Source organism: Poecilia formosa, unplaced genomic scaffold, assembly GCF_000485575.1.
Source record: "Poecilia formosa unplaced genomic scaffold, Poecilia_formosa-5.1.2 Scaffold541, whole genome shotgun sequence".
NCBI classification, from domain to species: domain Eukaryota; kingdom Metazoa; phylum Chordata; class Actinopteri; order Cyprinodontiformes; family Poeciliidae; genus Poecilia; species Poecilia formosa.
Genome location: NW_006800480.1, coordinates 118,146 through 136,115, shown reverse-complemented (window position 1 = coordinate 136,115; position 17,970 = coordinate 118,146). Strand labels below are relative to the sequence as shown.

The following is a 17,970-nucleotide window of genomic DNA, read 5'->3' as shown; positions in this document are numbered from 1 at the left end:
GGGAGGAGACAGCCAGGTGAGGAAAAACTGTTCTTATCTATCGATTCAGTATTTTTATCATACAGACATTAGGCTGTTGTTGTTGTGCTATTAGCTAGCTGCTAGCTAACGACTTTGCTAGCAAAGCTAGATAAATAAAAAGCTTCTTCCCCGTGTTTGAGGCACATCGCCCGTCCAAAACTTATCATCTCCATAATGGATAAATGTCCGATCTTCTAATTTCCTTTGCTGCATGTACATCGCATTTATTCTAGCGTTAGGTAAATGTGTCTTGAAAGAAAATAGCACTTAAATAAAAGTCCAACAAGGATATTCATTTAGAATTAAAAATAACTCACCCTGATCTACCATGATAGATATAATGTACGTCATTAATGAAGGGGAAAAAACTCAACCCAGACTTTAAGTTTAGGGTCTGGTTCGCAGAGTATGAAGTTAAATTTTTTCCCCAATTATTCAATGGGAAAAAATAAACTAACCTCAGTTAAGTAAAATAAAATTGTAATCAAAACTTTTGGAATTGTAATGATTTCTTTTTTAAAAACAAATTCTTTTGTTTAAAATACTTTTTTTTAAATTAAATAACTAATTTTTGTCTTGTGAACTTAAGAAGTTATTTGCCAAACATAAACTTTTATTTGCACACGTCAGAAATCTTTTGTTGTGATTTTGGGTCCTGCCCATGACGTCATGTGAGAATCACAAGCAAAACTTTGAGTCAAACAAAAACTTTGAATATCAAGAAAATATTTCTGACATGCACAAATAAGTTTGTTTTGCAAAAAAATTCACTTCATGAGACAAATGTGTGATTTAAATGTTTAAAAAAGTTGTAAGCAAAATTCAGTAGGCTTTTCCCATAGTGACATATATTAACAATTCAATTTTTGCTTTTGTTTTTTTCTTTTTTCTGCAGTTCCACCTTAAAGTTTGATGCAGCTCTGCTTTCCTGAATGGACCATCTTCATCTCCACTGCAGCAAACAGGCAGCTCTGTTTATAGATTACAGTCACTAAAAGGTTGCATTGTGCCTTGTTTATATTTTTAATAGTGTAATTCTGTAAAGACAAAATATGTAAATCAGAACTAAACCACCAGCTCTGATTTACATATCTTGCTAAATTGCGGGTTTGAATATTGCAATACTTTCCTATAACAAAATAGACCTGCAGAAAGCAATTACTAATAAAATATCTTACATATGCATAGGTGTATGCTCTGTATAGAGATTTACCTTAGCTTTGATTGTATATTTCACAATTTTGTAATTTATCATTGTTTATTAAACTCTGAAAGCTGTGTGACTTTGTTAATATTCTGTCCTAGAATGCGGTTAGATGGGCCCTTTTTTTTTGAGCACCTGCCCTTTTAGTGGTCTCTGCACGGCCCTGCTGTATGTTCTAAACATTGAAAACTTAAAATAAAATTTATATTAAAAAAAAGATTTGCGACTCAACTGGCCATGAGTCTTCTACATCACTAAAATTTTGCTCCATAAGTGTTGCAATGGAGCAGATCAAGAATCACTCATGAATATGCTGGATACTTGAAATTTAAACTGGTATTTTGCATTAATTTCTGATTAACTTGGCTACTTAACCATTGAGAATTGAAAAGTAATTCTTAGACATTGGTGAACCAACCGGACATTGTGGTGAACAGAGGAAAGCCGTTGTGGTGGATGTAGCAATACCAAGTGACCACAACATCAGGAAAAAGGACAAACTGGAGAAATACCAGGGCCTCAGAGAGGAACTGGAGAAGGCCTGGAAGGTGAAGACCACAGTGGTGCCTGTGGTCATCGGGGCCCTCGGGGCAGTCACCCCCAAACTGGAGCAGTGGCTCAAACAGATCCCAGGAACAACATCAGACATCTCAGTCCAGAAATGTGCAGTTCTAGGCACAGCCAAGATACTGGAGGAACCCTCAAGCTCCCAGGCCTCTGGTAGAGGACCCGAGCTCAGAGGATGAAAGAGAAAGAGAGAGAGACCACCCGCGGAGGGTGAGAAGGGAATTTTTTATATATATATGTATATATATTGTTACGGCCAGTGGCCTTTTCTGTGTTTGTTGTTTTTCAGTGGCTAATCAGATTGACTCCACCTGGAAGTGGGTGCTGCCCTGCTTGTCCTGTGCCACATCCTGAGGCCTACCGTGATTGGGTCATCAATTGCCGGCTCCATCAATCACTGTTGAGGCCTCCCCTTTAAGAACCAAGGACATCCTGGGAGAAGGTGCGGCTGTTTCTTTGTTTAGACAGCTTGCCACTTTGTTAGGTGTTTGACTGCTGTAAACTTGTTTTGCTAGCTCTGACAACCTTTGTTAGCTTGTGTCACTCACTTTGTCCCTGTGAGGGATCTTTGAATCTCTGTTAGAGATTTGTTGTTTGTTTTGCGTACCATGTTCTGAAAGTCTATTTTTGTTTGGTTAAGTTCTTTGATTTACAACTGATTGTTCTGTGGAATTTGTTTTGTTTAGTACCTTTTTGTTGTAAGTCCCTACATTTTGACTATTGTTAATTTTTACCCTCTTTATTTTGTTGAACCCAAACAATAAACCTCTAAATTGTTAAAACCTTACCACCTAGGTTTCTTTAATGTTACTTCCCTTTCCCCTGGCCAAGCTGGGTCGTAACACACACATATATATATATATATATATATATATATATATTTAAACAGCCAAAGTAACTCACCTTATCTTGCTATTGCAGAACACTGTGATGTCCACATCCTTGGTTCCAGTATACACACCCCATTTAGAATAGAAGTGCACCAGAAGACATAATTCAAAGACCCACATGGTATGTGATTTCAATATATGGCAAGATGAGAAACAACTTGACAGAGATTAGAAATGACTTCAGCAGAGATTAGTGTATCAAATTGCAAGTACCTTCAAAAACCAGGTAAGATAATTCAGTAGCATTAATCGGGAACATTTTCCATAAATTTGTATTAAAAGGCTTGTCTATTACAACTGAATTGTGTGCACATTTGATCACATCATAACAAAAAACAATGATAGTAGGTAGTTTATTAAAGAAGTTTAATACAATCTCATGACAACCATCTGAGCACTAATACATAGATCTATGTAAACATCAAACTTCCCCTTATTATTCCCTGATAATTTTAGTCCTGAGTCGTTGCTCTTTCTCACAGACTTTGGGGTTCCCCCTAATGGTAGCATATTTCAGAAACCTCCATAGCCAGTTCCAGACAGTCGCTCGCATCGTGGCAGTTCCCAAACAAACCACAATCCAGTTCCACACAAGAGTCATTGTCGTCACTGTGCAAAGACTCTCCAGTGTGGTCGACATGCCTGTAGCTTGGCCAACAATGACTGGTGAGTCCCTGGCAGCAATCAGGCAGGATGGGGGTCATGTCGTGAAACCGGCAGAAGAGGCAGTTCAGGACAATGTCAGCACAGTCAACTGAGGGACACAAACAGAGAAAAACTGCTCATTAAACCTTGGTTTGTTCTAGTTTGTCTTTTTTTCTAGCTGTTTTCCCTGGTGTTTCTTCCATCCAGAGTATTTCCGTGTATTCATAGGTTACTCAAGGTAAAACGATTTTCCATTCTGAAATTCAAACTTTTATTTTTCCTGTTTGTACCTCAGAGTTCTAGGGCCACACAAGAAGAAAATAAAAAATAAATAAAATTATGAGAATAAAATCATAAAATTACAAAAATAAACATTATGAGCATGAAATCACAGTAGTATGAGAATAAAGTCGAAATAATGTGAGAATAAAGCTGTAGTTCATGAGAATAATCATAAAATTCAGAGAATTAAGTTGAAATAATGAGTAAAGTCGTAGTCAGGGGGATTAAAGTTATAAATGTATTATTACTAATAATGACTCATGTTTTTCAGATTTTTTTTACAATATTTGAAACGCACATTGCTTTCTACAACAGTGCTCTTCGAGCTTTTATTGAAAGCGTAAAAGCTCTTCGAGTTTTTAACGTGCTCTTCGTAAAACCTCGAAGAGCACAAATACTCGCTATGCCATGTAAATCATCTCAGCCCCCAGTTGCTGGTCTTTGCTCATGTCTTAACAGTTTAAAAGCTTCTTTTCCTCCCGTTCCCATGCATAATTTAGGAAATCATGCCTTCCTCTTTTATAGAGAGAGGGGCAAGAAAGCTGCTCAGAGACATCATCAATTACCAGCAGTCTGTTGTACACTTTGTCAGGAGTTTTTTCAATGTGCTTGAACTGAAACAAAGCTTTCGAGCCTCCTTTGCCAGAGGGGGCAAGCTTTAAAGCTTCCCCCCTGGGAGCTATAAAGTGTGAGATCATCAAACGCTGACCATGAGGAACCAGTGGCTCACAGAAGACAATGTCACAGGAAAATCCTCCCAACTCGTGCTGCAGAGCTTTTAGAGAGGCCTCACCTCTAAGCTGATGGTTTATTGTCTTTCTAATTGAGCTGGCTTTTAAGAACTGATTACAATCAGATTACATTTTGCAGACAATGCCTAGGCAATGTGCAGTGTTGTGCAAGTATGCTGCAATTTGCTGTTACAGCAACAATGTGTTTAATTGAGACTTCATGTTATAGATAAGCAGAGCAGAGCATGATAGGAAAGTGTAAGGAAGATGATACATGGCTTCCATTTTTTTGGTAAATAAAAATATGAAAAACATGGCATGCTTTTGGATTGTGTTCTTCTTGAGTTGAGACCTTGTGGAAGTGCCTTTTGGTAGTTACTGCTGCAGACCTTTTGGGATGTGTCTCTATCAGCGTCCTATAGACAGATATTTTATTTAACATTTTCTTTTCCAATAAAGGTTAAGCTCAGGAAGAATCCTGAGCAGACAGGACTGTGTCCACAAAATGACCGGCATAGTGTCTGCCTTTATGAATATATAAAACGTCTGCTGATGCTGATGATGCTGAAGAGAATTAAATCTGAACCAGATTACAGGTGTGGTTTTTGCGTTTGTAGTTTGCACGTTTTAAAAGCAGGTGGAAACTGGAACACTAATTTGCAGAGTTGAGTTAAATGCAACTGTTTAGAGCTTTGTTTTTGATACATTTTTTTCAATGTTCTTGTGTCATTTTGAGATACTCATTTAAATTAAATGTATTATTATACCTCCAAATCCATGCCTTCCATACCTGTCAAGTTTTGGATTTTAAAATAAGGGAAATTTTCCGCCGCCCAATGTGAGCCATCCCACCAGCCCAACCTATGTCCAGTGTCCCTTGACAGATGTACAAGAAGTCTGAAATTGCTACCTGTCCACCACTTGCAAACTACAGTCACATGCTCAGAATCTGATAGGCCTGCCTTTGTTGACAGTGAAATGCTGTAATTCTTATTATAGAGCCTAGATGAAAACACACAAGTGATTACAAGCACATTTATTTACATACCCTTCAACCATATCTATGATATGATCCCTTTGAATGAAAAAGTCATTTCAGGCAGAAATTACATTTCATTGGGCAGCAAAGAATAACCAAGATGATTTTTTGTTGCAACCTTGGCCATAAAACTATATATGCTATTGGTGTTAACGTAATTTTTCTAAAAGAACTAAACGATGGACAAAGTCGTTCGAAACCATTCATCAAGACATTCAATCAGAATGTGGTCCTCGGCCACACACAATCTCACTTGATAAGTTTTTGACAGACCATCACTTTTTGGCACAACACCTGATTTGTTACCACTGTAAGCAGCTGCAGCAGCTGACATAAGGTTACCATGAAGCTAGTAACAGAATTCAGTTTGGAGAGGAACTTAAATATACATATTTTAATTATTATAATATGAGAAATTTATGGCAAATTACTAATCGTAGAGGACAGTGGGAAAGAGATGTAAAACATGATAGTTTCCTGGCCAAAACATGGGACTTGACAGGCATGATGCCTTCAAAACGTTTTTAGGGCCTCTTCGGTCTCCGACGCTCCATGAGGAAAACCTCGTGGAGTGTGTAAAATCCTCATTTAAATAGGGAGGTCTGCACCACTTTTGGACATGCAATCAATTGCGCTCACAATATTAGTAGATCACATGTAACGCGAGTTATTTCAAGTGAGGATTAACATGAAGCTTTCCATTAATACTTATGTAATGTTTTAGGAGCCTAAGAACGGCCTACATCCAGAGGGGCTACTACCAGTTGGTTCCTGTTAGGCTATCATAACCTCATTTGCTGGGCTGGTGTTGTAGAATAAAATTTTTGTATTTTTTTAGAATTTGGATGGATATACTTAAAACTTTTCCACATTTTGTCATGTCACAACCAGAAACGTTTATTGGTATTTTATGTGTCTGATCTTGAAAGATTCAAAATAAAGAGTGAAATATATTGAAGCATTTTCACAGCATCGAGGGATAAACAATATATGTTATTCACTTTGCAGAAATATTAGAGTCCGGATTAACAACAGTTTATTACATTAAAGCAGAGCACTTGCTACAGAAATGTGAGTCTGTCTATCCAGAAGTTTATAAAACAAAGTCTAAGTGAAGTACAGAATGCCCTGCTTGCTGCCTTCACTCACCTCCCATGGTGCTCTTAGGAGGGGAAGTCAGATCATTTGTTGTGCCAGATGAAGGAGACAAAGATTTCCTTTGGCTCTCGTTTAGAGCGAAAAGGCCATCACCTCGCCGCTTAGGATCTCCACTGGTTTCTCCTTGTTTGTCTTCTGCAGAGGCATTCACATTTCGGAATCTTTCTGCCAAAAAAATGGGAAAAAATTATTTCTTTGTATTATTTATGGTCAGAAGTTCAGAACTCACTCCATTTACATTAGTTATGAAAGCACAACAGTACTTAAATAACTTGCATAACTCATTGTAGGCTAAAAGAAAAAACCTTAACATGTTTTATGTGAAGTACATGGTACAATTACACTTTTTTCATGAAATGAAGGAAAATATTTGGTTCTCATTATTATTTACAAATAAGTGTAGCAGCATTTTACCCAGCCTCTTTTACTTTGAAACCGCTAAATAAAATCCAATTATCTTAAGATATCCATTAATTCAGGGGTGTCCAAAGTGTGGGCCACAGACCATTGGTGGATTTTGGTGGCCACAAAATCCCATGTGTGAGGCACTATGATCTGAAATTCTGTGAGAATTTCAATGACAAATTTAATTCTTTAATGGAAAATTATAGGCACAAATATTTTTATTTTTATTTTAAGTAGAGTTATAAATATCCTGCAACATCCATTTATTAACCCTTGTGCATTCAGGGACTGAGGCAAACGTGGAGGACTGAGGTAAATGGTACAAGTTTTACAAGTGTGGGGTCAGTTGGATCCCATTTGTAAACACAAGGGTTAAACTTGTTTAATATAAGAAGATTTTGTTTTTAAAAGAAAATTGTTGGTCTTCTTAGTGGAAATGGACAAAAGGATTTTCTAGAGTAAAAAAAACCCAGAAAAAAATTACCCACAAAGTTTGGAAACTCTGCCTTTTGACAAAACTAAAAATGCCACTTGGTTTCATTAAGAAATATTGCACATTGAATATAATGCTGGGGCTGCACAGTGACGCAGTTGGTAGAGCTGTTGCCTTGCAGCAAGAAGGCTCTGGGCTCGATTCCCAGCCCCAGTCCTTCTGCATGGAGCTTGCATGTTCTCCCTAACCCTGCAACAGATTGGCGACCCGTCCAGGGTGACCCCACCCATCACCTGGAATGATAGCTGGAAATAGGCACCAGCAACCCTCCCGACACCGAGGGACAAGGGTGTAAAGAAAAGGGATGGATGAATATACTGCTGAGCAGATGAAAAAAGAATCCCAAGAAAATTGTCAAGTTGGAAAAATAGAATGTCCCCTTAGTACTTTCATCTTTGGGATTCTGGCCTCTTTTGCAAAAAGTGTGAACACCACTCATCTAATTAGATCCTTGGTGTGTAATTTAGTAAAGTCCTTGTCCTTTGAAGGCCTTTGAGATTTGTTAGAGAACATTAATGAACAAAGAGCATCTTAAAGGCTAAGGAACACAGGAAACATATGACTGAAAAATAATGTACATCACCCTATGAGGAACATTTGAGAGGGAAACATGGTGGTGGCAACATCATGCTGTGGGGAGTATTGAAGGAGCTAAACACAGAAAAAAATACGAACGAAAGGTATATGCTGGAAAAAAAAAAGAAACTGTGCTATATTGGCCCAGTCCAAGTCCAGACTCAAATCCAATTGAGAATTCACCGCAAGATTTAAATTGATCTTCTGTCCAGTCTGACTGACTTGCACCTATTTTGCAGGTACAAACCAGAAAAAAACATGAAGCTCCAACTATAAGCAATAAGCAATTAATCAATTAATTGAAAAATTAGATTAACAACTTTTTTTAATTCTGATTATCAATATGTTTTAACTAATTTTGCTTACAAAGACTTCTTAAACCATTTTATTTATTCTTTCAGTAGTGTGTGTTTTTCTTTTTTATTTCTGTTAGATTTTTGTACAGAACACTTGGCACTGGAACAGGAAGACATTTAAATATCCAAATTAAACACAACCAAAAACAATAAACATAAGTTTATTAAGCTTTAAGAGGATAAACTCCCAAATATCAAAAAAGTTATATATTACCATTAGCAATGTATTACTTGAAAATGGTCTCGAAACAATATTATCACTTTGATCATGATAACATGACTTTAATAAAGGAATATGACACTAACTTTAGCTACCGTAATAAACATCTACAGGCAGCACTCAGATATTTTTTACACACCTCAGACATGATTCTTACCTTCTCTAGCCCACGCAGGGTTGTCCTCCTTTAAGTTCGCTACTCCTTTGTCTTCCATTTCAGCTTTCAGAGTGGTTTCAGCTGCCATCTGCTCCATTGCATCACATACAAAAAAACGCACCGGGTCTGACAAACCTGATTTTCTCAAGAAATATAAACGCAGCAACTCACAACTGGAGGTCAAAGTGACTTAATGTCTACAAAAAAATTATAATAATAAAAAAAAAAGTATAGTTCCTACGTGGAGTCAGGGTGTAAACATTGTATTCTCGTCCTGGGTGTGGGAGCAGTTTGCTTTCTTCGTCAGAAGCGAGCCTCTAGGAAAAATTATCCTTTGCGTTGTGAAAGGGTCCATTTGGCCCACTGCCCACTGGTACTGTGAGCGCTTCTCTAATGTTCCAGTGATGTTGGGGGAAAAAGGAATACTTCAGATCCATTCCTATCCGAACATCACGTCAGCTGCGTTTTATTAGTTTGAGTGATTTCCTACTGCGAAGTGATGATGAAGCCAAAGGCAAAAGCAAAGTAGCTCTAAATGGAAGGAAATGGTGTATTCTGCCTCTAATTCCCTTTTCAAATGCATTATTGAGCAGTTGGGACGAACCATCAAGAGACTTGATTATGTTTTAGTAACACTGTGGAAGCCAGGAACACCAATTGGCATCAAAGACGAGTTTATCAGCAGAATTGAGAGCCATCTCTTTTGGCCACTTTGTGTATGTGAATGATAAAAAGTGGGATGCTTGGATTATTTGCATGAGCAAAATCCGAGGAACAGAGAGCACACACCAAAAAGCCATCTAATTTTCTCTAATTAGGTTCATCACTTGAGTTGCATTTTAATAGACGCCCCGCTGTGCTTGCATATGCTCCAAGAACAAGAGCCATGCTAATTGAAAAATGAAGATATGAGAATATTTGTTGACCAAACACCCGTTATGCTACAATCAGTGTAAGTAGAACTTTGAAGGATAAGTTACTACTCTTAGTTTTATATTGTGTTACAGCGCAATACACTGATTACATTATTTTCTGTACTGTTTGTGCTTTTTTCTTTCAGTTTTGATAAAAAATCAAAAGAAGATGTGGGATGTTTTGCACCTTATTCAGAAGGTCTTTCTTTAGCAGGGTGGTTAAAGAAGATGGATGAATCATAGAAGAGAACCAGGTGAATGGCCCAATATTCCACCCAATAATAATTATTAATAATGGTGAAAAAGTACAAGTTCTACTGGAAGATTATTTCACTTATAACAAGACATTCCCTCATGTTATAGGTGAAATAATCTGCCAGTGAAACTACAATATTTTACATATATATTAAAGAGTTATTGACTTAAAACAAGCTCCTATGTGTTGCTGAAAAGTTGCTTGCAAGTTAATTTTGTTTTATTTCAAGTGTACTTAGATATTTACACTAGAGAAAGAAAACACATGCAGCTGTGACCGAAACACAGAGGCTTTACTGAAACACAGAGGGGAGCTGAATATGAAGGCACTATGTTTCTTTAAAACTTTTAAATGTTGAATACCATTTATTGGTTTCTTATTTTTTCACACAATTTGCTAGTTTGTGTTGGTCTATCACATAAAACAGAAAGAAAATCTAGTTATTCCATGATATTTCTTAGGGAGATTCAAAGCGTATAAATGCTAGTGCAGGGCTCAGTAGCTCTGCATTCCTGGAGTGTTCTGCTCATACAGGAGCCAGCCCACAGGGCCAATATAAAGATAAATTAGGGGTTTTAATTACAGTTGAACTTAAATGTGCTGAAAAAGATAACCTTAACTTTTAGACAGCCATATGCAGAATATTATTTTAGTACCAAAGATGCACAAATAATGACACGTTTAATTGTTGACTGATTGCTTACCGTGAAAATAACCAATTTAAGCTTCATTAGAATTGTTATTCATTTTTCCTTATTGTATTGTGATAAAAATCTCCTGTTGATTTAGTATGCCCTTGTGGCAGTTTGGTTTTGTTTTAGTTAAAAGTCAGTCTGTCCTACATTGTTGTTTGAGCCTTGACGTGTCTTTGTCCGTAAATTGACATGTTATTGTTTGACGGAAAAATAATCAATCAAAATGAATTGCCTTTTCGGAGGGCAACATATTAAAAAACCCACCAAACTATGCAAATATGAAATAGCTGAAATAGCGAATAGCTATTTCCAAACAGCTGACTTCTAGAGAGGAAGTCAGCTATTTTGGATTGAAGTTCTAATTTTCACGGCATTTTGGCCGTTTACAACTTCCATATTTGATCAAACTCCTCCTAGGGATTTTGATCAAACTCAGGTTCAAACTTGGTCACTTTGTTCATGAGGCATGGCTGAGTCAAAGTTATCAAATCAGTGAGTTTCCGTGCATGCTGAAGGGGGATGGCCAGACCTCAAAGTTTGACATCTCGCTATGAAACACAAAACTGTTACAGTATATCCCCTACACAAAAAAGTCACTGAGACACCAAACATTCAGTAATTGATCATTACTGGTGTCCCCCTATGTATCTTCCCAGATTCCCTGTACCACCTTCTTCTCTGGCTTTAGCTGACTCTTGGTCTAACTCCTGGTCAATTAGCTCATCAACTCTGCTCCATTGTTTCTCACCACTACTTCCCAGTATTTAACTCCCTCTTACTCTGTCACTAATTGCCAGTTCATTCTTACCTCCTATTTCTGCCCCTGTGTCCTCCTCGTGTCCCATGTTTGGTCGGTTGGTTTTTGGAATTTTGCTACCTGGACTTTGTATTTTTTGTTTTTTGTTTTATATGTGGGGTGTTTGTTCTAGATTAAATTCATCTTCATCACACTACAAGTCTCCTGCCTGCTGCTATTAGGTCCACCTTCAACTCTTCAACATCACAGTTTTGATCAGTTATTCAGTACTTGAGTAACTTTTGGGTAACACTTTATTTGAAGGGAGGTGAATAAGACTGACATGACACTGTCATGAACATGAATAAGCCTTCATGAATGCTTATGAATGTTGTCATAAAGCGTCATTTGGTAAATTATGACACTTTTAATACAAAGTTGACATTATTCAAAATGTCTTTTTATGACATCTTGACATAAACCAAAAAATCATTACTGATATAAATTTGTTATAAAAGTATTACTGATTGCACTTTAAACTTTACCTTTAACAACATAAAGTTATCTAATTTTTAAACAGTAATGATTTCTTGGTTAATGTCAAGTTGTCATAACAAAGACATTTTGAATAATGTCAACTTTGTATTAAAAGTGTCATAATTTACCAAATGACACTTTATGACAACACTCATAAATATTCATGAAGACTTATTCATGTTTGACATGTGTTATATCATGTTTATGAAAGTGTCATGACAGTCTTATTCAACCCCCTTCAAATAAAGTGTTACCAACTTTTGTCAAGTACGTTTTTACTCTTACTTGAGTGATTTCTTGAATGTATACTTTTTACTTTTACTGGAGTAAAAACATGCTGAAGTACTGTTATACTTACTTGAATGTTTGAACTCTAAAATGGGCAGTTATAAGCATTTTTAGAGAGATTTTCAGTATTGGTGGATTTGATTGTTTCCCTCTTAGACTTTGTTGTTGAAGTATTACTGATCTGCAACCAAATTTTGGTTTAATGACTCAATCCATTGTCTGAACCTGGCCTCACTTGATTATTACCACTGCCATTATAAAGGCATTACCATTATTGTATTTTTTTTTCTCACAATCCAATTTTAGCTGCATTGAATTAAAGTTTTTGTCCCCTGCCCGAATCACCTTGGAATAACAGTCCAACATTTACTCAGAGCATGTGTGTGGCCCCAGCAGGTGTTTCAAGGAAAAGGTGACTGGTTTTTAGTAAAATGCATTATTTTATTGAACATTCTGCTGGAACAGAGCACCCTTTTACCCCCTTAATGAGTTCCATGGAGAGTACATGTCACAGTTGGCTCCGGTGATGAGAGCACACTCCCATGTCACCTTGAGGCCAGCTGACAAAGAAAAGACAGAACTTGGTGTCATATCTGTCCTCTTGTAACAAAAAAAGGGGTTACACTGCAGCTACAGTGAAAGGTAGATGTCACAGTCCACAGATAAAGAAAACAAAGAAATACAGAATGTGATGTGAAGATGAAAATTATTAATACTATTACTAACAATAACAGTATTCGATTCTGACACTATGCCATGTGTTGCTGGAATCAGGCACAGGTTTTACTTACCCTGACTCAAATAACTCAAGTTGTCTCACTCAGTGCCAAACGCTCCTCAATAGAACAAAGCACTGCACTGACTGCAAAAAGGCCCGTTCAAGGAACACACTTAAACGACAGCATTTAATGACATCTAGGAAATATTAGAACTGCTGATTAAAGGCAGGAGATGGACATAAAAACTAGGTTCTGACAAACTAACAAACTACAATGAAAAATTAAATTATTATAATAAACAGAACAAATTGGGTAAGGTACCTGTGAACAATAACACATAAACAGTAACAGTATATTCNTCGGAAAAACAGGTTACAACATGTTAACAACGGATTAAATAGTTTTAACAGCTGATAAAAGTGACAGAGGACACAAATATGGGAAGTGTGGAAGCCTCTACTGTATCAAATCGACATAGGAATAACAGAGTTGGCCATTCTAAGGTAAAAACCCAGCGCATACAGTGTTCATGTTTTTTTTTTTTTTTCATCCAGACGGCTTCCTGCGCCCCCCTGCAATGACACGGCGCCCCCCCTAGGGGACGCGCCCCACAGTTTGGGAACCTCTGATCTAATAGATCACAGGTACGCCAGCTGAGTCAGCAGGCACACCCTCCACGGTGTGCAGCCTCCAGTCACCATCTAGTGGATGAAGTTGGAAGGAGCAGGCAAACAGAGAACCCCCCTCCCCCCACAAAGCAGCAACAAACCCTGGTTCCCAACATTCGGTGTCTCTTACACATAACTCCAATATTTAACAACTATACTACAACAATAGCAACTGATCTGTTTAATGACAGGCCCCTATCGGTAACAGGGGCCAGTGTTGGCAAATGACAAGGAGACTACTCACTTACGATATCTTTCGAGAAGCTGGTGATGACTACCAGGACTAGGCCAGTCATCCACTCAATTCCCTTCTTCCTATGTTTTAGGATTGGAAATGCTGGCAACTAGGATGCCTGACTGGTAATATGTGACTTGAATTTTCTTCTTTAAAGGAAAGTTTATCAACAAAAATAGATGGCAACATACATTTGGAGTTTACTGTCACAACGTTGTGATAATTTACAACAGTCATCCCGGTCAGGCTGTGGACCGGTACCGGTCCGTGGACCAATTGGTGCCGGGCCGCAAAAGAGATAATTAAATATTTCCGTTTCATATATTATCTGAGTCTGGAGGATCTTTTATTTTGAAAATTCTTTAACCGGATTATCTTGATTAGGTCTTGCACACCCACATTGTGCCCAAAAGCAGAAAATGAGTAAGAAACAGATCAGATGTCTTTGGAAAGTTTCTTTGGGAAGGGGGAAAGGTAGGTTATTCCCACATGTAATATATACAGCGGTGCTTACACATTTATGTTACAAACTGTCAGTGAGCGCACCAGAGAAAAGACTGAGATGCAAGGGCACATGTGAGTCGTAGAGAACAGATAACATCCAGAGACGGATTGTCACCATGTATGAAAATCATTTCGTATGACTTGACTAGTAAAGCGACATCAACTCCAATCCAGTGTATTTCTTTAAAAGCATGCAAACATCACACCACATTCCAAGTCTGCTCTGCATGATGTGCGGCAACCGGCTCACTAATGAGGCAATGATTCTTCAAACTGCTTTGCTACTTAGAGACCAAGCACACTGTGCATAAGCAACACTTCAGATATCATTGTTTCCCAGATAGGACCGTCTCGTTACAGAGAAACAAGCTCAGGGCTCCCACTGATTTGTCGTTATCGTGAGCCAAAATGTTCGTTTTTGTGGCTTATTTTAAAGGGATGTGTAAACGTTACCATAGCGACCGGAGTCAGAGAGCGTTAGGGCAGTAAACGAGAGGAGTAAGCTTTTGAGTCTTAGGTGTGTTTCACAAGACATGTTTAAGAATTGTTGGCCAATTTTCCTAACCCGTGACCACACGATAAAACAAGTTTGATCGGTTTGTGTGTCTATCCACACGGCAGGAGCAACTCACCACACATGAACCGATTCTAGTCACAAACATCCCAGTTCTAGAAGAAAATCCTGTAAAACCCCAACATATGTGAAATTAGAATAAACAAACATGTATGACGACGTAGAAGCAATAGTGATAGTTCGTAGACTCATTTTAAGCGAGCTAATGTCAGCGTCAAGCCCCGACTGAATGAACAGCCTTATAACCTAATTTTGTCACATTAATGATGGATAGCTGAAAAGTTATTGGGTTTATCAACTGTGGTACCAGTTTCGTTCCAGTTCCTCTCATTATCATTTCTGTTGATATTTCTTGTACGAAATGCTGAATTCATGCTGTTTCCTCCGGACTCTCGGTTGAATCCATGTCAACTGTTTGGGATTCCCCTCTGTGCTTACGTCACCGTGCTTTCTGATTGGCTACCTGTCACATTCAACAGCGCTCCCAGTCAGGGAAAACCCCACACGCTGGGCCAAGACAATCCAACATGTTGAATATGTCATGTTGGTTTCTAGTTTTCTATCCCACATGCAGAACACCACTCGGACAACCGGAATTAGATAAATAAAGTTTGTTTAAACAAAGAATGTGAGTGTGACTGTCTGATTGTTGGGGGGGTGGCAACTGAGGTCGTCAGAGTGCAAGGAGAGAGAGATGGTGAGTTTGAGGTTGTCGGAGATTGCAGTTGCAAGAATAAACTGACTGATCTTACTTGAGGTGAAGATTGGTCCTGTCTGGAGGGAGGAAATAATACTGCGGTTACCCGGGCTGTGTCTAGATGGAGAGGGTCCCTTGAGGGTAGTGGAAGCTGTGGTGGAGGGCGGACAGGTAAGTACTGGAGCGGAGGTGGCGAAGAGCAAGATGGGCTGCCGGCTGGGAAATCCAAGAACAGAATGGTTGACTGCAGAGATGAAGAGGGAACTCGGGAAACCAGTGGGTAACATTCACGGTGTCATGAGGGAGGTGATCCAGAAGGCCAGCAAACCCAGGCTTCACGGGGGTTTGGTCCAAGGTATCACCTGAGGAGGAGTCAATAAGGAAATATGGCTAAGAATCATCTTAGGAGAGATTACTGAGAGCTAACTCAGGGGACTACAGTACCGTAACAGGCAAAACACTCTGGCGCTGAAGTGCCGGCAGCCTCCTCCTCATATACTCCTTGCAGATGATGAGATAGCTCACTGATCTTACTGGATCCACACCTGGATCCAGCACACCTGGACAACCCTCCAGATCCTCTGGGTCTGTGGGGTTGTGTTGGCTGACACAACTCTGCAAAATGTACATCAGGGGCAGTAGTGGTCCCCCTGTTCAAAAAGAGGGACCGTAGGGTGTGCTCCAATTACAGTGGGGTCACACACTTAAGCCTCCCTCGTAAGGTCTATTCAGGGGTCCTGGAGAGGAGGGTCCATCGACTAGTCGAACCTCGGATTCAGGAAGAGCAGTGTGGTTTTCGTCCTGGCTGTGGAACGCTGGACCAGCTCTACACCCTCAGCAGAGTCCTGGAGGGTTCTGGGAGTTCACCCAACCAGTCTACATGTGTTTTGTGGACTTGGAGAAGGCATTTGACTGTATCCCTAGGGGAACCCTGTTGGGGGTCCTCCAGGCGTATGGGGTAGCGGCAGGGGCGCAACTACATCTTATTCAGTTGGTTGGATGCGAAAACATAAATCGGTGCCCCCCCCTGCGCCCCCTCCGAAGGAAGGTATGTAAGATGGAAGGAGCGTAGAAAACATACCTCTATTACGCCCCCGACACAAAGACACGTGAAAGGTAAAACTCGCTACATTTACATTTACATGTGAAGGAGCATAAGGGCGCGGTGAAGTGTATGTGAAGGCATCATCGGCGCGCCGCCCCCTCCAGACGGGGTTTTGACGCCCCCTCTGGTGCAGCGCCCCTATGCCCTGCATGCGCTGCATACCTACTTTTTGCGCCACTGGGTAGCGGGCCTTTTGATACGGGCTGTCAGGTCCCTGTATGACCGGTGTCAGAGTCTGGTCTGCATTGCCGGAAGTACGTTGGGCTTATTTCTGGTGAGAGTTGGACTCTGTCAGGGCTGCCGTTTGTCACCGATTCTGTTCATTACTTTTCATGGACAGAATTTCAAGGCGCAGCCAAGGTGTTGAGGGGATCCGTTTTGGAGGCCTTAGGATCACATCTCTGCTTTTTGCGGATGATTTTGTCCTATTGACTTCATCAAGTCGTGATCTGCAGCTCTCGCTGGAGCAGTTCGCAGCTAAGTGTGAAGCGGCCGGGATGAGGATCAGTGGCTCCAAATCCGAGGCCATGGTCTTGAGCAGGAAAAGGGTAGAATACCTTCTCCGGGTCAGGAGGGTTGTCCTGCCCAAAGTGGAGGAGTTTAAGTATATCGGGATCTTGTTCAAGAATGAGGGAAGAAGAGAGCAGGATATCAACAGGTGGATTGGCACAGTGTCTGCAGTGAAGCGGGCGCTGTACCGGTCCGTCGTGGTGAAGAGAGAGATGAGTCAAAAAGCGAAGCTCTCAATTTACCGGTTGATCTACGTTCCTACCCTCATCTATGGTCATGATCTTTGGGTCGTGACTGAAAGAACGAGGTCCTGGATACAAACAGCTGAAATGGGTTTTCTCCGTAGGGTGTTTGGGCTCTCCTTTAGAGATAGGGTGAGAAACTCGGTTATCCAGGAGGGACTCAGAGTAGAGCCTCTGCTCCTTCACGTTGAGAGGAGCAAGTTGAGGTGGCTCAGGGATCTGGTCAGGATGCCTCCTGGACGCCTCCCTGGTGAGGTGTTCGGGGCACGTCCCACCGGGAGGAGGCCCCGGGGAAGACCCAGGACACAGTGGAGGGACTATGTTCCTCAGCTGGCTGGGAACGCTCAGCCAGCTGGCCCAAGTGGCTGGGGAGAAGGACGTCTGGGTTTCCCTTCTGAAGCTGCTACCCCCGTGACCCGATCCCGGATGAAGCGAAAGAAAATGGATGGATGGATGGATGGAATGTTCTAAGATTCTCGTAAGGGGAACATTGGGGCAAAAAATTTAAAATTGTGCCATGTGAACTAGGCTGTAGGGTTAGGGTTA

General features: G+C 39.9%; 1 protein-coding gene across 1 annotated transcript; it reads right to left on the bottom strand.

The window, feature by feature from the left end:
- Window positions 1–3,055: 3,055 nt before the first annotated feature.
- mdfic2 (MyoD family inhibitor domain containing 2) lies at window positions 3,056–9,698 on the bottom strand. Its single transcript, XM_007540456.2, has 3 exons — window positions 8,745–9,698; window positions 6,529–6,702; window positions 3,056–3,436 (listed from the first exon to the last, which is right to left on the bottom strand). The coding sequence occupies exons 1-3, from the start codon at window positions 8,839–8,841 to the stop codon at window positions 3,180–3,182; spliced, it is 528 nt and encodes a 175-aa protein (XP_007540518.1). The 5' UTR covers window positions 8,842–9,698; the 3' UTR covers window positions 3,056–3,179.
- Between the last annotated feature and the right edge of the window lie 8,272 nt (window positions 9,699–17,970).